The following is a 25589-nucleotide window of genomic DNA, read 5'->3' as shown; positions in this document are numbered from 1 at the left end:
CTTAGGGTCTGGTCTTGCCCCTTTCACGTAATGGGGTGGTGTGGTGGGGAAGGTTCTGCTGTAAAAGCTGAACTCTGAACGCGGATCTGGATTCTTACACTGGTTCTGTTGATTTTACCTCCTCTGAGCTTCAGTGCTCTGATATGTAAAATGAGGGTGACTGTGCAAGTCTAATGGATGTGACAGAGCATCGGAGATGTGTGCAGGGTGACATGCTCCAGAGAAGGCTGAATGTTGGGGCTGTGTGCTGGACTCTGTATGCGAGGGAACCTGGCCTGATAGACCGTGACGGGGTAGAGGAAGAAAAAGCTATGATGCCTTGGGAAAAGAGGGAAGGGGGAAACCTCAGTCCAATCACCGGGCAATGTTAGGCCCAGTCACCATGGTAACGGGAATGGAGTCGGCCCCCAGTGGGAGGGCTGGGTACAGCACAGCAGGACTACCAGAGAATGTCGCTATGGCAACCACAGCAATGAGTCAGCTCCAATCGCTCGTCGCTATGGTGAAAGATGGGGGCGATTATACGCTCAGAAGGGTAAACTGAGTCTCCAGTGGGGATAAAGAATTCTGTGGGAAGCTTTTCTGGGACACCTGCACGCGAAAAGTAGCCTCCATTTGGTCACCGTGTTCGGGATCTTGGGCTTGAACAGCGAGAACAAGAAAAAGCTCCAGCCTTAAGCCCTCTCTAGAAAGTCTGCGTCTCCCAGCGAGCAACTTGATGCACGTTTCTGCCGAGTAACGCTGATTGGCTGAATGTGGAAGGGGGAAGGGAAGGCCGGAAATACATCCGGGGGAGTGGAAATACGGGAGGAAAGGCTCAGGTCCGGGAATCTAGAGCGACCGCTCTGCTCCGCGTCTCGTTGGTTCCGGAGGCCGCTGTGGCAGTGGGAAATGCTGGCGCGCTCGGTGCGGGCGTCTGGGGCCCTTTTGCTGAGGGTGAGTGCAAGGCATCCTTTTCTAAGGGTCGGGCCAGAGATCACCTGGGTTTTCAACTGGGAAGGGGCCAGATTCTAAGTGTGGGGAGAGAACTGGGATCGGAGGTTATGGTACTCGCCTGAGTTCCTTTCCGAGAACACTTCAGAGTCGCGGTTTAGGGACATGCCTCCGGGACAGGCACCGAGAGGGGCGGGGTGCCCGGCCGACTGGGTCTCTGCTAATCCTCGTCTTCCCTTTAGGGCTCCGTGCAGGCTTCTGGCCGCGCTGCGCGCCGCGCCTCCTCTGGATTGCCCCGAAACACCGTGGTGCTGTTTGTGCCGCAGCAGGAGGCTTGGGTGGTGGAGCGAATGGGCCGATTCCACCGCATCCTGGAGCCTGTGAGAACCTCTTCTGCCCACCCCGGGCCAGCCTGAATCCCAATTCCCTCACGACATGGGGGAATGGGGTGAGACCTCGTTGGGGCCTGCCTTCACCTTTGGCTTCTGACACCCCAGGCCAGACCTGGCAGGGCCCAGACTGCTGACGGTCATACCCATCTTACCACCTTTTCCCATTGCGCTAGCCTCCCACAGGCCCCACGTTAAGAATCTCTTCTATTAATCCTGTCAGCTCCACCTGTCTGCATGGAAAAGGCTACTCTGCTGGCTCCTATCTCCTTGACTGTCCCTTCCATTCAGAGATCCAGCCTTACATTCCTATCCTTACATTCTTACATACCGGTGACACCCCAAGCCTTCTGTTTTTCTGGGCAGAATCTATGTTGATTCCCTACCCACTCCAGGCCTAGCTTCGATCTCCACCCTACAGCCCCCCATCCTTCTGAAGACCTGTAACTCCTCTTCCCAGGGCTTGAATATCCTCATCCCTGTGTTAGACCGGATCCGATATGTGCAGAGTCTCAAGGAAATTGTCATCAACGTGCCTGAGCAGTCTGCCGTGACTCTTGGTGAGGGGTGCGGGGTGACATGGGTGCTCTGAGGCCATTAGGATGTGGTTGCAGGAGAAAGAGCTGATTGGGACCTGGAGGCCTGACCTCGTTTCTCTCCTGCTCCTGCACCTACAGACAACGTAACTCTGCAAATCGATGGAGTCCTTTACCTGCGCATCATGGACCCTTACAAGGTATCTGTCCTCTGCTTTATTCAGCTCCTGAGTTGCTCTCCTCACTAAAATCCTGCATGCAAGCTACTGACACTATCCATGCCCCTTTCAGGCAAGCTATGGTGTGGAGGACCCTGAGTATGCTGTCACCCAGCTAGCTCAGACAACCATGAGATCAGAGCTCGGCAAACTCTCTCTGGACAAAGTCTTCCGGGTAAGGGGATCTGAGCCAGAGTTAGGGTTTGAAGACACATACCTGGCACTCTCAGTCCTTTCTGGGGATCAGTTCCAGGACCCTCTCGGTTTAGCCCCCTGAAGGTTGGGTTGAGGCCATGGAGCTTACACCTCTCTTCCTCCAGGAGCGGGAGTCCCTGAATGCTAACATCGTGGATGCTATCAACCAGGCTGCCGACTGCTGGGGCATCCGCTGCCTCCGTTATGAGATCAAGGATATCCATGTGCCACCCCGGGTGAAAGAGTCCATGCAGATGCAGGTGGGGGCCAGAGAGGGATGAGGTAGAGTACTTCAGGATGCTCCAGTTGCATAGGGACCTGGACTCCCTTCCCTGTTGTGATGGGTACAATTGCAGGTCTGTGTAAGAGTTTACTTTTACTCTGGTTTCTTGTTGATGGGGCTTGCTGGGGGCTTCTAGGTGGAGGCAGAGCGGCGGAAACGGGCCACAGTTCTAGAGTCTGAGGGGACTCGAGAGTCGGCCATCAACGTGGCAGAGGGGAAGAAGCAGGCACAGATCCTGGCCTCTGAGGCAGAAAAGGCTGAACAAATAAATCAGGCAGCAGGTCAGCAGAGGGTAGAGGCTGAGTGATGAACCTCAGTATGGGTATGGGTCTTTGAGGCTTGGTACTGGGACAGGAGCTTTTGGGGTACCCTGACCTCATAGGTCAAGCGCTGTCTCTTTTCTTCCAGGAGAGGCCAGTGCAGTTCTGGCCAAGGCAAAAGCTAAAGCTGAAGCTATTCGCGTCCTGGCTGCAGCTCTGACACAACATGTGAGAGACCCCCTAGGTGGGATCGGGGATCAGGAATTGGCAGTAGAAGAGGTTCTCTTATCTACCCTTGGGAGAAATTCCTGCCTTTTTGGTTCCATTGAGCCACATCCATTGATCTCTTGTATTGTGATCTGCATATCCTCTTTCTAGGAACCTGATTTCTCTCCACTTCCTTTCCTCCCCCACCGCCCCCCCCACCCCCCTTCCAAGTCTGTGATCTCTGATTTTTATCTTCCCTGTGGCCACAGAATGGAGATGCAGCAGCCTCACTGACTGTGGCTGAGCAGTATGTCAGCGCATTCTCTAAACTGGCGAAGGACTCCAACACTATCCTGCTGCCCTCCAACCCTGGCGACGTCACCAGTATGGTGGCTCAGGTTAGAGCGCCCTGAAGACCCAGCATAGAGCACCATTGCCAGAGACTGAGACGCTACCACCACCACCATCACTTTCCCCATCGAGTCCTCTAGAGTGCCCTGAGACCTACACCTCTCTTCATCCCCTGAACGAGACAGCCCCACTCATCCCTAGAAATAGGGAACCTCTTAAGACATCTTTCTTTTTTTTTTGTCCTTTCTTTTTTTTGCAGATGCCTGTATTAGTATTTTGAGGGTGACCCTGCTCTGGTGGTTTGTAACATTCCTAGAACCGACTCCAAAGCTTTTAAGACTGAGGCTTGAGAGAGAGAAAGGAAAAGCAAGCTTACTGGCCCTGGCTCTGCCTTCTTCCTTTGAGCCGTTGGTGGGTTGGGCTATGCCTTCTGCCATGTGTCATCATGGCTCTCTCTCTGTCCCTCTTCTCAGGCCATGGGTGTGTATGGGGCCCTCACCAAAGCCCCGGTGCCAGGAGCCCAGGACTCAGTCTCCAGCAGGAGCAGCAGAGATGTCCAGAGCACAGATGCAAGGCTTGATGAGGAACTTGATCGAGTCAAGCTGAGTTAATGGAGCTGGGCTTGGTCAGGGAGGCTGGGGACAGGGAAGCAGCACTCCCAGATTCTGGCTCTAGCCTCCCTGCCAAGATTTTGGTTATTATTTTTTTATTTGAACTTTAATCACGTAATAAACTCACCAATGGCAAACCAAAACTGTCCTCTTTGATTGGGGAATGAAGTTGGGAGAGTCACTGGTGTTCTCCTTGGATGACCACTGCCACCTCCAGTCCTGTCGGGTCTTGGGAACTGATTCCTCCATGAGCAAGATTAAATGTCATGTAAAGTGAAATCATCCTGCCTGTCTTCAGGAGAAGCTGTGGGATACAGTGAAAGGATTAAACCACATGTCTACTGAACTGCCAGCTGGGGAGTGTAGTCCCCCCTCTTGCTAAGTGTAGGTCTGTGAATTTGAGCAGGTGTTGTTTTTTTTTAATGGGAAAGAGGACTGTCCTGGTAGAGTAGTGCTCAAAGGGTCCTCAGGGACTGAGAACACTCATTCGTTCATTCAAAAACATTCAATGCTCAGCCATAAGAAGGAATGAAATTGGGTCATTTGTAGAGACGTGGATGGGCCTAGAGACTGTCATACAGAGTGAAGTAAGTCAGAAAGAGAAAAACAAATACAATATATTAACGCATATATGTGGAACTTAGAAAAATGGTACAGATGAACCAGTTTGCAGGGCAGAAATAGAGACAGATGTAGAGAACAAACGTATGGACACCAAGGGGGGTAAGTGCCGGGGGGCAGGTGGTGGTGTGATGAATCTCGGACATTGGACTCAGGCTGTAAAAATCAATGCTTTCATCAGGCTACGGTTGGGGACTGGAATATGCAAAGGCCCACGGCTCCAGAGAAGTTGGAGTATTCACAGTTGTTCTCTGTGGCTGATGGGTGGGGTGTTAGGGGGTGTGGCTATGTGGCAGGGGCCAAATCTCAGGGAGATAGGGTCCTGAAAGAGTTTGGACTTTATCTGGGGAGCAGGGGACATGAAGGGTTTTTTCCCTTCCCATGAAGAATTTTAAGAAGATTAAGGTAATCACATCAGAGTTTCAGATGGAGCTGTCCTGCTGCGATGTGGTCAGGGGATTTGAAGGACAGACGGGAGGCTGGAAGGACAGTAAGAAGCCTACTTCAGTGGTCCTGGAGAGGGTGGTGAGGCCTGAACATAGGTAAGGGGCTTTGAGGATGAAGGTGGAGGGATATTTCAACATATTTCTGAATTAGTATTTATTCATTTATCCATTTAATGATTTTATTGAATCCCAACTATATGCCAAGCACCGAGGATATAGTAATAAAACAAAATTCCCTACCCTCAATGAGCTTACATTCTATTTGGAAGGGATAAATCATTAATAAGATGTATAGTATTTCAGATGCTGATGAGTTGTACTAGAGAAGGAAGTAAAGAAAGGAAGGGAGGGCTTCCCTGGTGGCGCAGTGGTTGAGAGTCCCCCTGCCGATGCAGGGGACACAGGTTCGTGCCCCGCTCCGGGAAGATCCCACATGCCACTGAGCGGCTAGGCCCATGAGCCATTGGCCGCTGAGCCTGCGCATCCGGAGCCTGTGCTCCGCAACGGGAGAGGCCACAACAGTGAGAGGCCCGTGTACTGCAAAAAATAAATAAATAAATAAATAAATAAAGGAAGGGAGATGGGGAACTTGAGAGGAGGGGCTGTAACATTAAGTAGAGGGTTACAGGAAGCCTCACTGATGATGATACATTTAAGCTTAGATATGGAGATGTGGAGGGGACGGCCCATTTGGGCATCTGGGAGTAAAGCTGACAGGAGTTGGAAATGGTCCTGAGGCAGAGCATGGCTGCCTTGTAATGTGAAGAGCAAAGCAACTACAGTGGATGGAACTGAGTTAAGGAAAAAAGTGGCAGCTAGATGAATCAGAGAAGGAAGTGGGGAGTCAGTGTGTAGATTTGTAGAGCCATGTAGAACCACTACAAGAATTTAGGCTTTACTCTGAGATGAGAAACCATTGGAGAGGTTTTTTGTTTTAAATGGTAGCTTTTCTGAGATATAATTCACATACAATGTGATTCACCTGCTTAAAGTGTAAATTCAATAATTTTTAGTATATTCACAGAATTGGGCAACCATCACAATTTAGAACATTTTCATCACTGCTCCCCAACCCCACCCTGCCACAAAACCCCTGTACCCATTAGTAGTCACTCCTCTCTCCCCTCAACCCTAGACAACCACTAATTTACTTTCTGTATTTTTAGATTTACATATTCATTTAAATGGAATAATACATGCTATTTTGTGATTGTCTTCTTTCCCTTAGCATGTTTTTTTTTTAATATTTATTTATTTGGCTGTACCAGGTCTCAATTGTGGCACCCAGGCTCTTCGTTGCCGTGTGCGGGATCTTCATTGCAGCATGCAGGATCTTTAGTTGCGGCATGTGGGATCTAGTTCCCTGACCAGGGATCGAACCTGGGCCCCCTGCATCAGGAGCGTGGAATCTCAGCCACTGAACCACTACGGAAGTCCCCTAGTGAGCATGTTTTTAAGTTTCATTCATGTAGTTGCATGTAACCACTTGTAGTATGTCATCCCTTTTTTAATTGGCCAAACAATATTCTGTTGTATAGATATAGCATATTTTGTTCATCCATTTATTAGTAAAGGCCATTTGGGTTGTTTCCACCTTTTGGCTATTATGATAATGCTACTATGAACCTTCATGTGCAAGTTTTTGCGTGGCCACAGGTTTTTCTCTTGGGTATATACCCACAAGAGGAATTGCTGGTCATATGGTAGCTCTACGTTTAAACTTTGGAAGAATTGCCAGACTTCTTTTCAAAAGCTGCTGCACCATTTTTCAATTCCAACAGCAGTTTATGAGGGTTCACACTTCTTCACACCCACATCAATACTTGTTATTTATCTTTTTTATTATAGCCATCCTCCTGTGTTTAAAGTGGTATCTCCAGCATTTCCCTGATAGCTAATAATGTTGAGCATCTTCTCATGTGTTAATAGTTCATTCATATATTTTCTTCGGGATTTCCCTGGTGGCACAGTGGTTAAGAATCTGCCTACCAATGCAAGGGACACGGGTTCGAGCCCTGGTCCGGGAAGATCCCACATGCTGCAGAGCAACTAAGCCCTTGTGCCACAACTACTGAGCCCTCATGCTGCAACTACTGAAGCCTGCGTGCCTAGAGCCCGTGCTCTGCAACAAGAGAAGCCACTGCAAAGAGAAGCCTGCACACCTCAACGAAGAGTGGCCCCCGCTTGCCGCAACTAGAGAAAGCCCGCACACAGCAACAAAGACCAACGCAGTCAAAACTTAAAAAAAAGCCTTTGGAGAAATGCCTATTCAGATCCTTTGCCCATTAAAAAAATTTTTTTAATTGAAATATAGTAGATTTACAATGTTGTGCCTCTTTGCCCATTTTTGAATTGGATTGTCTTATTACTGAGTTGTAAGAGTCATCCTTGGAAAGGATGAATAATAAAATCTATCAGTTGGAGTCAGCTTGGCAAAAGGGGAAATAAATATTATCCCTATTTTACAGATGGGGTAATGCCCAATAATGACAGTGAGTGGCAGGGCTAGGATTCAAGCTAAGTTCGGTTCCAGAGGCTTACATCTTAGTCTTAACCAAGAATGGACAGTGGCTCCCTGAACTCTTCTAGTTTAGGGCCTTGCCCCCAATTCTAAATTACTATACTCTCCCATCAAACTCCCGTCTCTGGCCAGCCTTGCGTTCCTTGCCGAACTTCCTCGGAGGCGCCAGCAGATGGCGATCGGGACCCCCGAGGGTCGCTCTAGCCGGCGCACGCACCTCTGTGGTGCCAGACCGCAGGCGCCGACGCTGCACTTCCGGGCGCCATTCAAGGTGAGCCAGGGTCTCCCCAAATCCCCTTGCGCTCGCTTTTGCCTGAAGTTAGGGGCCCTTTCACCCCACTCAGAGCTCGCAGTCTAGCGGGCCCCGTACCCCGGTCAGGGTGCCCAGCCGGAGGCCGGGTAGCCACCTGAGGAGGCAGAGCCATCCGGACGTCTGGGTCCCAGCGAGGCCCAACTGCCTCAAGACCTCGCACCTCTGCCCTGCTGCGCCGGGGAGGTCGCGCTTCTGGTCTCCTGGCGATCCTGGCTGTCCGGAAGTGGAGTAGGACTCCTTCCCTTCGTCCCCTGGGTCCCCGCCAGGCGGCGCCATCAGCCTGGCCGGGATTCCCCTGCGGCTGCGAGCCCTGGCCACTCCAGGGGTGTTGAATTGGCGAGGAGAGGAGAAACGGGCTGTCAGAAAGCAGTCTACCACTTGGAATAAGTTTCCCTCGTGGGCTGTGTTTTCCATCATTAGGATCTCCTGGCGTACAAATTACTATGCTCCACCCCCGAAGATCCTGATTCAGGGCACTTGGGGTGGCGCCTGGAAATCACCATTTTAAAACAGCTGCTTCAGGTTGATACCTATAGTCTGCACACCTCGCCTTCAGAAACTCTGGTATAACTGGTGGAGAGGAACATTGCATTGGGTTGGTTATGGGACTGTTTATCTTCAGGAAGGCTTCCAAGAGGAAGTGATTCTAGCTGGGCTTTGTATTGAGAGACTAGACTATCTGCTGGTTCTTTGCCTCACAGTTATGAATTCCCTCCCCCGCCACCACCAGGATGCGGAAGATCTCAGTGCTGCTCTTCCTGGCCTGGGTGGGCTTCCTCTTCTACGCCGGCATTGCTCTCTTCACCAGTGGCTTCCTGCTCACCCGTTTGGAGCTCACCAACCATAGCAGCTGCCAAGAGCCCCCAGGCCCTGGGTCCCTGCCATGGGGGAGCCGAGGGGAGCCCGGGGCCTGCTGGATGGCTTCCCGATTCTCCCGGCTTGTGTTGGTGCTGATAGACGCTCTGAGATTTGACTTTGCCCAGCCGCAGCTCTCACATGTTTCTGGGGAGCCTCCTGTCTCCCTGCCCTTCATGGGCAAACTGGGCTTCTTGCAGAGGATCCTGGAAATTCAGCCCCACCATGCCAGGCTCTACCAGTCCAAGGTTGACCCCCCAACCACCACCATGCAGCGCCTCAAGGCCCTCACCACCGGCTCACTGCCTACCTTTATTGACGCTGGTAGTAATTTTGCCAGCTACGCCATAGCGGAAGACAATCTCGTTAAGCAGCTAACCAGTACAGGTTAGTCAGGCCTCTTTGGTGGCCAGGAGTACCTTGGCAAATTTCTTTAGACATCAGAGAGCCAGAACTTTGGGTGCCCAGCTGCATGCTTGACTAGGAGTACAGGAAGGAGAAAGAGACCCTGGCTCTGTATGCAGGGAGCTCAGGTCCGGGCTCTGTCCTTCTGGCATTTCTAATCTGTGTGGGGTATTGGTTTTACTTTGGGCGAGCTCTCAGTAAAGGGGCAGGGGAGAGATGAAAAGAAGATGTGGGTCTGGTATTTTCAAAAGCGTGGAGAAGAGAGCAGAGGGTCCAGGCCCTGTCCACTCACTGACTGGGAAAAAGCAGTATGTACCCAGGAAAAATAGAGCAGCAGAGGTAGCCAGGGGCTGAGGACTAGCAGAGCTTTTTATAGGAATAAGTAGTAAAAGGTCTGGGTGGAGTATGGTTACCAGGGAAAGCTTCCTGGCAGAAAATTTTAGGCCTTGAAGGATAAAGAGTTGTTGGATGGAACTGCTGTGCCTTATAGTGCATGGTTGGGATTTCTGATAGATCTTTAAAAGGCCTCTCCTCTTCCCCCTCTCCTGACTCCTGCTCAGGCTGTGACCCACTCATGTCCCTGCAGGAAGGCGTGTGGTCTTCATGGGAGATGAAACCTGGAACGATCTTTTTCCTGGAGCTTTCTCCCAAGCTTTCTTTTTCCCGTCCTTCGATGTTAGAGACCTACACACAGTGGACAATGGTATCCTGGAACACCTCTACCCAACCAGTGAGCACGGGGCCAGAGGCAGGCCTGACTAAGACTGGGAGCTGGGGAGGGCTACGTCAGTCCACAAATTCTGAACCTCCCATGGATGCAGTGGCCTGGGCTTGTGCCCCTGGACATAGGAGCATCAGAGCCTGGCTGGGGTTGAGGAGTGGGCCTTAGTCCCCTGTGCTCAGGTTCTCTCCTTCACAGTGGACAGTGGTGAATGGGATGTGCTGATTACTCACTTCCTGGGTGTGGATCACTGTGGCCACAAGCATGGCCCTCATCATCCTGAAATGGCCAAGAAACTTAGCCAAATGGACCAAGTGATCCAGTGAGTGTGGGATATTGGCTGGGGGAGTGGGTTTGTGTCTGAGAATCTCATAATATATGGTCCCAAGAGAAAAAAATCTTTATCTGGAACTTTTACTTGGCTGAATTCTGTCTTCTCTAGGCCTTTTTCTGAAGCTAGGGGCCTCATCCGTTTTGAGTAACTTAGCATGTGATTTTGGGCAGTAGGGTTATGACCGAAGAAGTGTTTTTTTGCCAGAGGTCTAGGCCCTACTAGTGGAAGTTATGGCTGGGGGTGAATGGGCCCCTGAGAAAAATCTTTTTTTAATTAATTAATTTATTTATTTTTGGCTGCGTTGGGTCTTCATTGCTGCACGCGGGCTTTCTCTAGTTGCGGCAAGCAGGGGCTACTCTTCATTGTGGTGTGCGGGCTTCTCATTGCGGTGGCTTCTCTTGTTGTGGAGCACGGGTTCTAGGCACGTGGGCTTCAGTAGTTGTGGCTTGTGGGCCCTAGAGCACAGGCTCAGTAGTTGTGGCGCGTGGGCTTAGTTGCTCTGTGGCCCGTGGGATCTTCCCGGACCAGGGCTCGAACCCGTATCCCCTGCATTGGCAGGTGGATTCTTAACCACTGCGTCACCAGGGAAGTCCCTGAGAACAATCTATCCCTACCTTCTGACACATTTCTTGGCCCCCAGGGGACTCGTGGAGCGTCTGGAGAATGACACACTGCTGGTAGTGACTGGGGACCATGGGATGACCACGAGTGGGAACCATGGAGGGGACAGTGAGCTGGAGACCTCAGCTGCACTTTTTCTGTATAGTCCCACAGCCCTCTTCCCCAGCGCCCCACCAGAGGTGAGGCCTGAGGTGTGCTTTGTGTGGTTTTTCCGCTATTCAATCCACATCATAATCGTAGCATCCTTGTGGATCCCTCCATTTTAAGCCCCCAAATTCATAACCCTGGGCATCCCCCATTCTTATTTCCTACCTGGGCCCCTATGTCTTCCATCCTAAACACTGACCTCAGCTTTTTGTTGAACCCGTTGACCCCTGTCCTTGTTCTCTAGGAGCCAGAGGTAATTCCTCAAATCAGCCTTGTGCCTACGCTGGCCCTGCTGCTGGGCCTGCCCATCCCATTTGGGAACATCGGGGAGGTGATAGCTGAGGTGTTCTCAGAGGTTGAAGACTCCCAGCCTCACTCTTCTACTCTAGCCCAAGCCTCAGCTCTCCATCTCAATGCCCAGCAGGTAGGTAATGGGCTGGGCTTCAGGTGACAGAGTTAGGTTGAGCATGGGAGAAGCATAATGACCCGCTCTGTTGTCCTTTGTTCAGTCTTAATATCACATTCCATAGCCAAGTACGCCCTCTCTCCCTGTCCTGGACGGAGTTTGGGTCCCTGATTTCTAGGTACCCCATATGGTAATACTTGTCCTTGTCTGTGTCCCAGTTCACGTCTCTGAGCTTTTCCCCTTGGTCTCTGATCTTTTCTGCCAGGTGTCCCGATTTCTTCACACCTACTCAACTGCTGCTCAGGACCTCCAAGTTAAGGAGCTTCATCGACTACAGAACCTCTTCTCCAAAGCTTCTGCTGACTACCAGCGGCTTCTGCAGAGCCCCCAGGGGGCTGAGGCAGCACTACAGACTGTGATTACTGAGCTGCAGCAGTTCCTGCGGGGAGTTCGGGCCATGTGCATTGAGTCTTGGGCTCGTTTTTCTCTGGTCCGCATGGCAGGGGGTGCTGCTCTCTTGGCTGCTACCTGCTTTCTTTGCCTACTGGTATCCCAGTGGGCAGCATCCCCAGGCTTCTATTTCCGCCCTCTCCTAATACCCATGGCCTGGGGTTTGACTGGGGCCGTAGTGTGTGCTGGACTCCTGGCAACTACTGGGCTGAAGCTGGATTCAGTGGTTCTAGGGGCCATGGCTGCAGTGGCCTCACTTCTGCCTTTTCTGTGGAAAGCCTGGGCTGGCTGGGGAGCTAAGAGGCCCCTGGCAGCCCTGCTTCCCATGCCTGGGCCTGTCCTATTACTCCTGCTCATTCGCTTTGCTGGTTTCTTCTCTGATAGCTTTGTTATAGCCGAGGCCAGGGCCGCCCCCTTCCTTTTGATCTCACTCATCTTGCTCCTGGTTGCCCAGCTTCACTGGGAGGGCAAGCTGCTGCCACCTAAGCTACTCACAATACCTCGCTTTGGCTTTCTGACCCCAGCAGGCCCCCCACGTCACAATGGCACGCATGCCCTGGGGCTTGGAGTTGGGTTGCTTTTATGTATAAGGCTAGCTGGGCTTTTTCATCGCTGCCCTGAAGAGACGCCTGCTTGCAGCTCCTCTCCCTGGCTGAGTCCCCTGGCATCCATGGTGGGTGGTCGAGCCAAGAATGTGTGGTATGGAGCTTGTGTGGGGGCGCTGGCGGCCCTGTTAGCTGCCGTGCGCCTGTGGCTTCGCCGCTATGGTAATCTCAAGAGCCCTGAGCCCCCTGTGCTCTTTGTGCGCTGGGGGCTGCCGCTAATGGGACTAGGCACTGCCGCCTACTGGGCCTTGGCATCAGGGGCGGATGAAGCACCCCCACGTCTCCGGGCCCTGGTTGCTGGGGCATCAGTTATGTTACCTAGGGCTGTGGCCGGGTTGGCTGCTTCAGGGCTCATGCTGCTGCTCTGGAGGCCTGTGACGGTGCTGGTGAAAGCTGCGGCGGGTGCTCCACGGACCAGGACTGTCCTCACTCCCTTCTCAGGCCCCCCCACTTCTCAGGCTGACCTGCATTATGTGGTTCCTCAAATCTACCGACACATGCAGGAGGAGTTCCGGGGCCGGCTAGAGAGGACCAAGTCTCAGGGCCCCCTGACGGTGGCCGCCTATCAGTTGGGGAGTGTCTACTCAGCTGCTATGGTCACGGCCCTCACCCTCTTGGCCTTTCCACTTCTGCTATTGCATGCAGAGCGCATTAGCCTTGTGTTCCTGCTTCTGTTTCTGCAGAGCTTCCTTCTCCTGCATCTGCTTGCTGCTGGGATACCCATCACCACCCCTGGTAAATACATATCTCAGCCCTGATTCATCCAAGGACAGTAGTGATGTGAATTCAGCCCCTCTTATTTTCAGGGAGGTGTTGCTCCTCAGGTTCTTCACCTTGATACAGGGTCTCACGCCCCAACAGTTGAGAGGGTCTTCCTGATGTCCTGTCTCTTATCTGCTGTAGCCAAGCTAATTGATCCCTCCCATTGGCTTTCAGGGCCAGCAGGGTTCATGGAGGAGGGAGACAAACAGTACTCCAAGACTCAATTCTTATGGAAATGTTACATCCTCTTGAGCGCATTTCCTGATTCTCCAGTGATGAGAGTGGTGAATTACGAGTATATTCACCACTCATAGTGAGCTGTGTGTATATGAGAGAAAGAGGTTGACCACAGATTAGAGCAGTGGGGCTTTGTGCCACGGAGGGAATTAGAATAACAGAGTGTTGACTATTAGAAGCTTGGAGTGATGGGCATGCTCATGTGTAAGAGACAGCACTGAGATAGTAGGTGTATATGATCTTGGGGCAGTGGGCTGTGGGTTAGGGAGTGGGATGTGACTGTAAAGAGGTGTATCTCTTCTCCCAGGTCCTTTTACTGTGCCTTGGCAGGCAGTCTCTGCTTGGGCCTTCATGGCAACACAGACCTTCTATTCCACGGGTCACCAGCCCGTCTTTCCAGCTATCCATTGGCATGCTGCCTTCGTGGGAGTCCCAGAGGGCCATGACTTTACCTGGCTGTCTGCTTTGCTGGTGGGAACCAACACCTTTGCCTCCCATATCCTCTTTGCAGGTACCTCCTCATTCCTCCCTTGCTTCCATTGTTTACTCTGGCTTCGTGGAAGGAAAGGAAACCCCAGGATTTGAGTGGGGAAATGTGATTTTTTAGATCTTTGGCACCCCTTGGCCTTTGCTAATTGGAGGCTGAGCCAACTAGGGTAGTTGGGGGCCAGGGTGGCCTGGTCCCTGGGTCCTCCATTGATTCTAGCCCTGCCTTCCTCTGAGGCAGTAGGTTGCCCATTGCTCCTGCTCTGGCCCTTTCTCTGTGAGAGTCAAGGGCCCCGGAAGAGGCGGCAGCCCCCAGGGAATGAAGCTGAAACCAGAGTCAGGCCTGAGGAGGAGGAGGAGCCACTGATGGAGATGCGGCTCCGGGACGCTCCTCACCACTTCAATGCAGCGCTGCTGCAGCTGGGCCTCAAGTACCTCTTTGTCCTTGGTATTCAGGTGGGTGCAGGGGAGAGATCATGGAGTTAGTAATCTTTTCTCATGCTGTACATCACATTCTTTCACACTTTGCCAAAACCCTAGGAGAGAGCCTTGACTGAGGTATAGATAAGTGAAGTGACTGCCCAAAGGCCAGTGGCCTCAAATGGCAGTATTAAGACTTGAACCTGGGTCTCCTTCATCCTAGTCTTGGATTGTTTCCTCTTTACAAGCTAGGTCTGGACCTGATGGTTTCATCTGGGGATTACTCCATTAGTGGACAGACTGGAAACGCTGAGGTGATGGCCAGGGTTCTTTCCCAATCTGTGATCATTGATCTTCCTTTCCTTCAGAGGCAGAAGGTCTGACTCTGATATTCCCTCCACCCTGGGAGGCAGAGCCTGAGTGTCAGCGGCACAGATGAATAGTGTTTGCCCAAGGTCACACTGCAAGGCGTTGGCTGGGCCAGAAAAGGAATTAGGTCTCCTAACTCCTAAGCCAGGGTTTTTTTCCAGTGACACTACTTTCCTTCCCCTTCCATTCTTCACAAGGACCTGCAGCAATTCTCTATTTGACCTGCTTCCTCCTCCTCTTCCTTAATAACTTGACCCCTCCTCTCTTCCCTTAGATTTTGGCCTGTGCCTTGGCAGCCTCCATCCTCCGCAGGCATCTCATGGTCTGGAAGGTGTTTGCCCCCAAGTGAGTGGATTTGCTTGAGAAGTATTGGTGTGGGGGAGGATGAAGCTTGGAGCAAACAATGAACATTCAGAGTGGACAAGGTTTTGCCTCAGCAGGGAAAAGGCTCTAGACCTCCTGTCTGTGTCCTTTGAGATTCTCCACCTTTCTTTGCAGGTTCATTTTTGAGGCCATGGGCTTCATTGTGAGCAGCGTGGGACTTTGCCTGGGCATAGCTTTGGTGATGCGAGTGGATGGTGCTGTGAGCTCCTGGTTCAGGCAGTTAGTTCTGGCCCAGCAGAAAGCTGGAGAACAGTCTAGCCTGGTCTATACGGGTGCTGGATCATCTGCAAGAGAGGCTGAGTCACACCTCTTACCACCGTGCAGCCAGGATCTACTGGCATCTGGGACTTCATTATTTTATAATTCAAAATCATAGTGGAGCCTCATCCGTAACTCCTGCTTTGGATACATCTGAGGGACTGAGGGGCTGCCTCCGAAGTGGAATAAAATAATGTAAATATGTGTGTCTGAGGTGTGGGGGAGCCCCCACTGTCCTGTAGGGGATATGTGGAGGGTCAGTCTCCCCTCATCCAGGCACAGATGGGATCAGCTGTCTTATGGAGACCTGGCCACATCTGAGAACTCTGGGAGGTGGTTGGAGTTGTCTGAATTCACTTCTCCCAACTCTTCCCAAATCACTACTGTTATTCCACCTGCCATTTTCCTTTGCCATGGAACATATTTTATTAAATTCTTTGTTTTGGCTGATAACAGAGATGGCTGAAAAGACAGACCCAGGCATCATGGAGCACACAGACTTTCACTGTCTAAAGCCCCAATAGTGCTGTATCTCCTCCTCCTCAATTGTGTCCTTTCACTTCAGAACACCCTTTGCCCTTCATGTCTGTGGAGGCTTCCCTGGTTTCCCAACCTATGCTGCCTTTTATCAGACCTACTCACCCATCTAACACACCTTGTCCCATTGATTATTCCTGACTTGAAGCCAAAATTGTATGAATCTAATGCTCCTCACACATCTCCTGTGCCCTCCATCCACCTCACTACTCCTGTGTCATGTTGAAGTGCTGGCATGAAATCCTCATGGAAACATCCATCAAAGAAGTGGGGAAGAGGTTCTGAGAAGGGTCAGGACTGGGGTTTGAGGTTTGAGGGTGCCCAGGACAGGAAGAGATGAGACCACTGAAAGATGACATATATGATTTGCAAATAATTTCTCCCACTTTGTGACTTTTCTTTGAGTTTTATTTCTTTTTTTATTGATGTATAATTGACATTTTTGAATTTTCTTTTTTTCCCAGTTTGTTGAGATATAATTGACTTACATCACAGGATAAGTTTAAGGTGTCCAGCATAAAAGTTTGACTTACATCTTTGAATTTTCTTGATGGTGTCTTTGTAGCACAAGAGTTTTTAATTTTAATGAAGTCCAATTTATCCATTTTGAGTTGACTTTATAGATGGCAAGTGTCGCAGCTTGTTTCTTCTTTGCGTACGGATCTCCAATTCTCCTACCTCCATGTGTTGAAAGGACTGGGCAGGTATATTTGAGCAGGGCAGGCTGCACAGGCACAGGGCTGCGCTGCCAGCTAGTCGGACTGCATGTGGTTGAGCAGACTGTGGTGAGCGTGTTGGTGCTCCATGGTGAGCAGAGATAGGATGGGCCGATTACCGAGGGCTTTGGTCTCAGGTCAGTTCTTTTTGAAGACACTTCTGGGGCTGGACCTCTTGTGGCGGCTCCCGGCGGTACTACAACTCCCAGCGTGCATCGCGCGGGCCAGCCCTCCGCGGCGGGGGAAATCCCCGGCCGACCTGGATGTGTGGCGGCGAGGGAAGAGCTGAGCCGCGGGTTTCGGGTTTTTGAGGTCGACTTAAGGCTTTGGCCTCCGCGAGGGCTGAGCAACGGAACGGCGAGCCGTGTGACCTACCCACTCAGACACGCCCCCGGCCTCTGGCCCGCCTCTGCCTTCCCCACAGGTCTGGCCCCGACTCGTTTCTTCTTCCAGTTTCCCGCGGGGAGTAACCATTGACGACGACCAACCGCAGCCGAGCATTTTGCCGGCCGGGCCAATCCGAGGCGCGGGTGGAAGCGGCGGAGGTAGAAGCCCCGCCAGGCAGCCAGCGGGGTGTCCGTTTCTCCCGGAAAGGGTAGGCCGACCCGGCTGGAAGCCCGAGGGGAGCAAAGGAGCCTTGGCGGGGTGCGGAAGTGCGTGGGCCTCTCCGCTCTCAGTGGGGCGTTGGAGGGGCCAGGCTTATCCTTCAGCGGCCCTCTTCACGTGTCGGGGCCCAGTCTCGGCCGCCATGGCTCACCGGACCCCTCCGGGCTCTTCAGCCTCACACGCCAGCTGCCTGGACCTGTGGAGGGAAAAGAATGACCAACTAGTTCAACAGGCCAAGGTAACGCGGTTGCTGGGACCCTCGCTTTGCAACCTCAAAATACCAGGAAAGGGGTATGCATTGGATTTACCCTGACCGATGGGGAGGGGCTGAGCGTGACCTCCCCTAAAGAGCCAGAAATGGCTTGACATCCCTTGCCACAGCTGCAAGGGGAGAGGGAAGGACTGTACCCCACCCCACATTTGTTAGGTTGCTCAGGACTCAGGTCTGTCTCCGAGGCGACAGCAGTTGGCCCAAGATGCACTGGAAGGGCTCCGGGGACTCCTCCATAGTCTGCAGGGTAAGTAGCGCCCTCCCCAGGATGGTCACTCCCCTCCTCCACAGCCAGAGACCAGTTCCTCTTCTGCATTTCTGGGATCGAGGAGATTACTCAGGACACACACACACACACACACACACACACACACCAGCGCGCGCGCACACACACACACACACACACACACACCAGCATTTGAAGTAGTGGTCTCCAGGATGGTCTGTTTGGAAAACCTCCTGACCTTTCCAAATTCTCTCTCCAAAGGGTGGATTCTTTTTTCTTTTTTTGGCTGCGTTGGGTCTTTGTTGCTACGTGCGGGCCCTCTCCAGTTGCAGCGAGTGGGGGCCACTCTTCGTTGTGGTGCGCGGGCCCCTCATTGCGGTGGCTTCTCTTGTTATGGAGCACGGGCTCTAGGTGCGTGGGCTTCAGTGGTTGTGGTACGCAGGCTCTAGAGCGCAGGCTCAGCAGCTGTGACATACAGGCCTAGTTGCTCCTCGGCATGTGGGATCCTCCCGGACCAGGGCTCGAACCCATGTCCCCTACATTGGCAGGCAGATTCTTAACCACTGCGCCACCAGGGAAGTCTCCAAAGGGTGGGTTCTTTATTGAGGCCATTTTGGTTGGGGTGGGGTGATCTCTTTCACCTGAGAGTGGTCTGTGAGACCAGCATTTGTTGCTCCAGGGCTCCCTGCGGCTGTTTCTGTTCTCCCCTTGGAGCTGACTGTCATCTGCAATTTCATTACCCTGAGGGCAAGCCTGGCCCAGGGTTTCACTGAGGACCTGGCGCAGGATATCCAGCAGGGCCTAGAGAGAGGTGAGGGCCAGAGATTGCCTTCCATGCCCCTGCCAGCCTCAGGCTGGGCTTAAGTTCTTGCAAGGGGGATAGGAGGAGCAACATAATCTGTCACCTCCATGGAGATGCCCTTCTCTGATCCTCCATGTGCTCCTCGGACCAGGAGCACCTTTGTGACCTTTGGGCTCCTGCAGAGAAGAAAAGCCAGAGATGAGGTCCCACCTCAGCTGTATGTGTGTGTATACTCTACAGTGCTGGAGACCCAGGAGCAGCTGAAGGCCAGGCTGGAACATGGGCTCAGGGGGCTGTGGGACTCCGTCCTCTATGTTTCCTCCCTTCTGCCGGAGCTGCTCCCTGCCCTTCACCACCTTGCTGGCCTGCAGGCTGCCCTTTGGCTGAGCACTGACCGTCTTGGGGACCTGACCTTACTGCTGCAGACCCTGAACGTTAGCCAGGTAATTCAGGTAGTGATCTGGACCTAAGGGTCTCTTTCCTCCTCCCACCCTTCCTAGCTGCAGTATCATTATTATGTGTTGGAAAGGCTGCTGGGTTCGTGTTCAGAAGACCCAGGTTCTCTCAGGGACTCTTAGGTGACCTTGCTCTGGTTTGTTCCTCATTGGAGGGATTCTCTTGGAAGCTTGATTATCTTGGGTAGAATTAGAGCTCTCATGACCTTGCTGAAGTCACCTCCCAGTCTCAGTCTTTTCATCAGTAACCCAAACATGGTCGTTGCCCTGTGTCCTCGTGGGCTTATCCTGAGTGAGGAGACTCATTAAAATAGGTCATCTCTGCCCCAGGTTTTTCTTCGTCCCTTTATCCTTGACCCACAGCTATCGATCTCTTAGAATTGAGGGAACAAGAATCAGGAGGATCCTTAAGTTCAAAGTCCAGCCAGGGTGGACTGAGATAGGTGAAGGGGTAGTTACAGGTTTGGAACCTCTAATCATCCTTCTTTCCCCAGAGCAGAGCCTCTGAGGATCTGCTGCTGCTCCTGAAAACTTGGAGGCCCCCAGCTGAGGAGTCAGATGCTCCGTTGACCCTGCAGGATGCCCAGAACTTGAGGGGTGTCCTTCTGACAGCATTTGCTTATCGCCAAGGCCAGCTAGCAATCTGACTTGTCCCTTCCTCCCCACTCCCTGTCTTAAGGGGTCCTCTGGGCTCATGTCTTCTCTATCCTCTACCCGTCAGCTCAGTAGAGCTTCTCTGTGCTCTTCTTTCCCATCATGCCCCCTGCCCTATTGGCCTCTCTAAGCTCACACCCTGGTTGCCCACAGGTCTCCGGGAGCTGATCACAGGGAACCTGCCCAGGGCACTGAGCAGCCTGCATGAAGCGGCCTCAGGTCTGTGCCCACGGCCTGTGTTGGTCCAGGTGTACACAGCCCTGGGGACCTGTCTTCGTAAGATGGTAAAGACAGTCTTAGGGTGGGTTGGGGAAACCAAGGGTGTTAGTAGCAGCTTTCTACTTTGTGAGGGTAGCTGAGGCTTGTGTCCTCTCACCCCTCTAGGGCAGTCCACAGAGAGCTCTGCTGTACTTGGTTGCAGCCCTGAAAGGGGAATCAACCTGGGGTCCCCCGCTTCTGGAGGCCTCCAGGCTGTATCGGCAACTGGAGAACACGGCAGCAGAGATTGAGTGTCTGGAGCTGCTGGTTGAGGTAAGGAACTGTGTCGGGCGAAGATACGGAAACTGCTGAGATGCTTGTGTTAGGGTAACTAGTCAAGGTATAAGTAGAAGGAAGTATGGTTCCCAGAGTTTTTTGGCTGCGTTGGGTCTTTGTTGCTACGTGCGGGCCCTCTCCAGTTGCAGCGAGTGGGGGCCACTCTTCGTTGTGGTGCGCGGGCCCCTCATTGCGGTGGCTTCTCTTGTTATGGAGCACGGGCTCTAGGTGCGTGGGCTTCAGTGGTTGTGGTACGCAGGCTCTAGAGCGCAGGCTCAGCAGCTGTGACATACAGGCCTAGTTGCTCCTCGGCATGTGGGATCCTCCCGGACCAGGGCTCGAACCCATGTCCCCTACATTGGCAGGCAGATTCTTAACCACTGCGCCACCAGGGAAGTCTCCAAAGGGTGGGTTCTTTATTGAGGCCATTTTGGTTGGGGTGGGGTGATCTCTTTCACCTGAGAGTGGTCTGTGAGACCAGCATTTGTTGCTCCAGGGCTCCCTGCGGCTGTTTCTGTTCTCCCCTTGGAGCTGACTGTCATCTGCAATTTCATTACCCTGAGGGCAAGCCTGGCCCAGGGTTTCACTGAGGACCTGGCGCAGGATATCCAGCAGGGCCTAGAGAGAGGTGAGGGCCAGAGATTGCCTTCCATGCCCCTGCCAGCCTCAGGCTGGGCTTAAGTTCTTGCAAGGGGGATAGGAGGAGCAACATAATCTGTCACCTCCATGGAGATGCCCTTCTCTGATCCTCCATGTGCTCCTCGGACCAGGAGCACCTTTGTGACCTTTGGGCTCCTGCAGAGAAGAAAAGCCAGAGATGAGGTCCCACCTCAGCTGTATGTGTGTGTATACTCTACAGTGCTGGAGACCCAGGAGCAGCTGAAGGCCAGGCTGGAACATGGGCTCAGGGGGCTGTGGGACTCCGTCCTCTATGTTTCCTCCCTTCTGCCGGAGCTGCTCCCTGCCCTTCACCACCTTGCTGGCCTGCAGGCTGCCCTTTGGCTGAGCACTGACCGTCTTGGGGACCTGACCTTACTGCTGCAGACCCTGAACGTTAGCCAGGTAATTCAGGTAGTGATCTGGACCTAAGGGTCTCTTTCCTCCTCCCACCCTTCCTAGCTGCAGTATCATTATTATGTGTTGGAAAGGCTGCTGGGTTCGTGTTCAGAAGACCCAGGTTCTCTCAGGGACTCTTAGGTGACCTTGCTCTGGTTTGTTCCTCATTGGAGGGATTCTCTTGGAAGCTTGATTATCTTGGGTAGAATTAGAGCTCTCATGACCTTGCTGAAGTCACCTCCCAGTCTCAGTCTTTTCATCAGTAACCCAAACATGGTCGTTGCCCTGTGTCCTCGTGGGCTTATCCTGAGTGAGGAGACTCATTAAAATAGGTCATCTCTGCCCCAGGTTTTTCTTCGTCCCTTTATCCTTGACCCACAGCTATCGATCTCTTAGAATTGAGGGAACAAGAATCAGGAGGATCCTTAAGTTCAAAGTCCAGCCAGGGTGGACTGAGATAGGTGAAGGGGTAGTTACAGGTTTGGAACCTCTAATCATCCTTCTTTCCCCAGAGCAGAGCCTCTGAGGATCTGCTGCTGCTCCTGAAAACTTGGAGGCCCCCAGCTGAGGAGTCAGATGCTCCGTTGACCCTGCAGGATGCCCAGAACTTGAGGGGTGTCCTTCTGACAGCATTTGCTTATCGCCAAGGCCAGCTAGCAATCTGACTTGTCCCTTCCTCCCCACTCCCTGTCTTAAGGGGTCCTCTGGGCTCATGTCTTCTCTATCCTCTACCCGTCAGCTCAGTAGAGCTTCTCTGTGCTCTTCTTTCCCATCATGCCCCCTGCCCTATTGGCCTCTCTAAGCTCACACCCTGGTTGCCCACAGGTCTCCGGGAGCTGATCACAGGGAACCTGCCCAGGGCACTGAGCAGCCTGCATGAAGCGGCCTCAGGTCTGTGCCCACGGCCTGTGTTGGTCCAGGTGTACACAGCCCTGGGGACCTGTCTTCGTAAGATGGTAAAGACAGTCTTAGGGTGGGTTGGGGAAACCAAGGGTGTTAGTAGCAGCTTTCTACTTTGTGAGGGTAGCTGAGGCTTGTGTCCTCTCACCCCTCTAGGGCAGTCCACAGAGAGCTCTGCTGTACTTGGTTGCAGCCCTGAAAGGGGAATCAACCTGGGGTCCCCCGCTTCTGGAGGCCTCCAGGCTGTATCGGCAACTGGAGAACACGGCAGCAGAGATTGAGTGTCTGGAGCTGCTGGTTGAGGTAAGGAACTGTGTCGGGCGAAGATACGGAAACTGCTGAGATGCTTGTGTTAGGGTAACTAGTCAAGGTATAAGTAGAAGGAAGTATGGTTCCCAGAGATTATAGATATACGTTCTTCTTTTTGTTCTCTCTAGGCCTTGAGTGTCGCTCATATCCCTGAAGCCCCACAGCTTCTCATTGAGGTAGAGTTACTACTCCCACGACCTGACCCAGCCTCACCCCTTCACTGTGGCACACAGAGTCAGGCCAAGTACCTGCTGGCAAGCCGATGCCTACAGATGGGAAGGTGAGGTTCACTTTGCTCACCTGAGCTCCTCTTCCCACTTCTGACGCCTCCCCTGTGCTGTGACTCTGCTTCTGTTCTTACGAGTTGGGGGGAATGGACAAGTCAGGGGCAGGACATGGGTCCCCACTCTCAGCTTCCTGCCTTGCTGCTGGACCTGAACTGAGGATTCTTTACCCAGACACTAACCTCGTGTATCTTGAAAACTCTAAAGTCTTCTCCCAAATCCAGTCTGTAAGTAGTAGAGATCCATACTGAGCCCCAGTGTTGGAGTCCCCAAACCTCGCCCTCTCCGCACCCCAGTCCCCTTAGCTAAAAGCCTTTGGAGTGCCCTGCTGTGGCCTAAGGTGAGGCTCACGGGTTATGACTCTTCAGGGCAGAGAATGCTGCAGAACATTACCTGGACCTGCTGGCCCTGTTGCTGGATGGCTCGGAGCCAAAGGTGGGTATGTCATGTTTCTCTGCAATGGGGTGGGAGGGTTGGAGTCTTCTTTGGAGTAGAGCAGGACTGCTTTTTTCTGACTTTTCCTCTGCTGTTCTTTCTGTCCAATCTGGGGCACCAGACTGGGAAGGTTCCCAGAGCAAGGGGGATCCAGGCAGCAAGCAATGGGTGGTCTCTGCATGATACCAGAGCCTGGTGAAGAGGTTGGGGGTGGTGGCTCATGTCTCTTCAAGACACTGCATTCTCCTCCCACCCCAGTTCTCCCCACCCCCATGCCCCCCAGGGCCCTGTGTGCCTGAGGTGTTCTTGGAGGCAGCAGCAGCGCTGATTCAGGCAGGCCGAGCCCAAGATGCTTTGACCGTGTGTGAGGAGCTGCTTAGCCGCATGTCATCCCTGCATCCCAAGAGGCCCCGGCTGTGGGAAGATGCCAGAAGAGGGACCAAAGAGTTACCACACTGCTCACCCTGGGTCTCTGCCACCTATCTGCTTCAGGGCCACGCTTGGGTGCAACTGGGGGCCCAAAAGGAGGCAATTAGTGAATTTAGCCGGTGAGCCCAGGAAGCCAACCAGGACCCTCTGGGAAATGTGGAGGGATAATTTTCTAATTGGGACCTGAGTTGGTGAGCTCCATTCTTATCTACTCACCCTAGAGTTTCTGAGATTGACTCATTTTTACCCCTGCTCTGTGTCCCACTTCAGGTGCCTTGAGCTGCTCTTCCAGGCCACACCCATGGGTAAAGAACAAGGTGATCTAGACTCTCAGTTTTCCTCTGTGGTGGTGGTGGCTTCCTTTCCATGTGTCCTAGCCCACCAGGAGATTTAAGATAAAGGGACTCCAAACACAAGAGATAGAGAGGAGACTTGAGGTGTTGGTGACAGTGTGGCTGGGAACACATGTCTTGACTTTGGGAGTGGTCCCCAGGGCCTGCTTCCAGCTGTGAGCAGGGGTGTACATCAGATGTGGCACTACAACAGCTTCGGGCAGCCGCCCTGATTAGCCGTGGACTGGAATGGGTGGCCAGTGGCCAGGATACCAAAGCCCTACAGGACTTCCTTCTCAGTGTGCAGGTGTGCCCAGGTATGTACATGTGCAAGACATCAGCTATGCACAGATGCATAAGGACAGAGAGGGCTGTGGGGGAGGTACTTGGGGATTAGTGTAAGAGTGATGTTCCTTGATAGGAGGGGTGAATGGGGTTGTGCCTGTATATACATAGGGATATATCCAGGTGTGCAGACATATGCAAGACATATACAAGTGTGTATGAAGGCCTCTCAGGAGTTCTCTAGGCTTCCCAGTGTCTTTAGACACAGAGACCATAACTGTGCTGAGAATGTGTTGGGCAGGAGCAGGGTCAGCTGGGCCCTTTGTCCTGGGCAGGCAGTGCCCAGGGATAGGCATGGTTGGCAGTGATGTACCCCTGGTACCATGTAGGCAAGACACTTCCCTGTTCTAGGCCTTAGTTTTCCCTTTTATAAAATGATGCTTAAGTCTGTCAAGTTCTAAGGCTCTCTACTCTGGGGTTGGGCTACAGGTAATCAAGACGCTTCCTTTCACCTGCTTCAGACTCTGAGGAGGCTGGATCGGAGGGATGAGGCCACTGCTCTCTGGCGGAGGCTGGAGGCCCAAACTGAGTTGCCACAGGAGAATGCTGCATGGTGAGGTTGAGAGGCAGCTGGCGTCCTGGAGTCCTTGGGCCTATTGGGAGTGGTGGTGAATGAAAGGGAGGAAATGGCTGTGTAGTCTTTTGCCTGTCCTCCCTTAGACATCACCCTTTTTGCTTTCAGGTCTCTCCCCCTGTACCTAGAAACCTGTTTGGGCTGGATCCATCCCCCTGACCGTGAAACCCTTCTTGAGGAATTTCGGACGTCTCTGCTGGAGACTTGTGACCTGTAGCTGCCAGCGTTTCAAAGAACCTGAGCTGGGGCCTCGGGGCCATCTGTGGGGAGGGCTTTCTGCTATACCGTCCTTGAGGAACATGGCTGGAGCTGACCATTCCAATATAAGTCTGGCATTGGAGAGGCTGGTGGTAGTTCTTCAAAATTTGGTCTGGTTATTGCTGTCTGGTTTCAGAAGAAGCCCCCCTTCCACCAACAAGGCATTGACTTTGCTCATAGCACCTTTTTTCCTGTTTCTTTTTTCATGTGTTGAGTAAAATTTCATGCCTATCTCTTGTCTGCCTACTACATACACTTGAGTGGGAAGACAAAGCTGTCTGATTCAGTTGAGTGCTGGTTGTCTATGACACCTTCTCCCAACATCATCTACCTTATGAGCCTCAGGAGAAAGGGCTACAGGAATCCTTATTCAGGTGGCACTGCCTTTAGTCCTTGTTGCCTAAAAGTAAAACCCCAAAGCCCAGGATCCTTTGTGAGGTGACAGAATGAGTCGAGTTAGGTCTGGAAGGTGGTGCCCTCAGGAGAGGGCAAGTATCTGATTCTTAGAGCAGAGAGACAAGC

The 25589-nt window shown here is 52.6% G+C and overlaps 3 protein-coding genes across 7 annotated transcripts; all 3 read left to right on the top strand.

Moving 5' to 3' along the window:
- Positions 1–792: 792 nt before the first annotated feature.
- STOML2 (stomatin like 2) lies at positions 793–4262 on the top strand. Of its 4 annotated transcripts, none has more exons than XM_007455951.1 (10): positions 793–821; positions 1176–1313; positions 1783–1882; positions 2000–2058; positions 2150–2251; positions 2397–2531; positions 2691–2835; positions 2963–3042; positions 3291–3419; positions 3846–4262. In XM_007455951.1, the coding sequence occupies exons 2-10, from the start codon at positions 1284–1286 to the stop codon at positions 3981–3983; spliced, it is 918 nt and encodes a 305-aa protein (XP_007456013.1). In that variant the 5' UTR covers positions 793–821; positions 1176–1283; the 3' UTR covers positions 3984–4262. The 4 variants fall into 4 exon arrangements, with proteins under 4 accessions (XP_007456013.1, XP_007456010.1, XP_007456012.1 ...); XM_007455948.1 differs by having other exon boundaries at positions 793–936; positions 3846–4126; XM_007455950.1 differs by lacking the exon at positions 1176–1313 and having other exon boundaries at positions 793–936.
- A 4353-nt stretch (positions 4263–8615) lies between these two features.
- Positions 8616–15462, top strand: PIGO (phosphatidylinositol glycan anchor biosynthesis class O). The gene is made up of 10 exons (XM_007455947.1): positions 8616–9126; positions 9731–9874; positions 10064–10187; positions 10840–10999; positions 11212–11391; positions 11639–13163; positions 13735–13938; positions 14155–14369; positions 14977–15047; positions 15201–15462. Exons 1-10 carry the CDS (start codon positions 8616–8618, stop codon positions 15460–15462), a joined length of 3396 nt encoding a protein of 1131 aa, XP_007456009.1.
- Positions 15463–16872: 1410 nt separating this feature from the next.
- On the top strand, positions 16873–25291 carry FANCG (FA complementation group G). Of its 2 annotated transcripts, XM_007455945.1 has the most exons (14): positions 17346–17441; positions 17631–17721; positions 18380–18511; positions 18743–18945; positions 19452–19587; positions 19765–19895; positions 19996–20142; positions 22539–22690; positions 23063–23129; positions 23388–23677; positions 23829–23875; positions 24052–24207; positions 24665–24788; positions 24918–25026. In XM_007455945.1, the coding sequence occupies exons 1-14, from the start codon at positions 17346–17348 to the stop codon at positions 25024–25026; spliced, it is 1881 nt and encodes a 626-aa protein (XP_007456007.1). The 2 variants fall into 2 exon arrangements, with proteins under 2 accessions (XP_007456008.1, XP_007456007.1); XM_007455946.1 differs by lacking the exon at positions 24052–24207 and having other exon boundaries at positions 16873–17441; positions 24918–25291.
- Positions 25292–25589: the final 298 nt, after the last annotated feature.

This window comes from Lipotes vexillifer, unplaced genomic scaffold, assembly GCF_000442215.2.
Source record: "Lipotes vexillifer unplaced genomic scaffold, Lipotes_vexillifer_v1.1 scaffold920, whole genome shotgun sequence".
Taxonomy (NCBI): domain Eukaryota; kingdom Metazoa; phylum Chordata; class Mammalia; order Artiodactyla; family Lipotidae; genus Lipotes; species Lipotes vexillifer.
The sequence above is the reverse complement of the archived record's forward strand: the minus strand, read 5'-3'. Positions and strand labels throughout refer to the sequence as shown.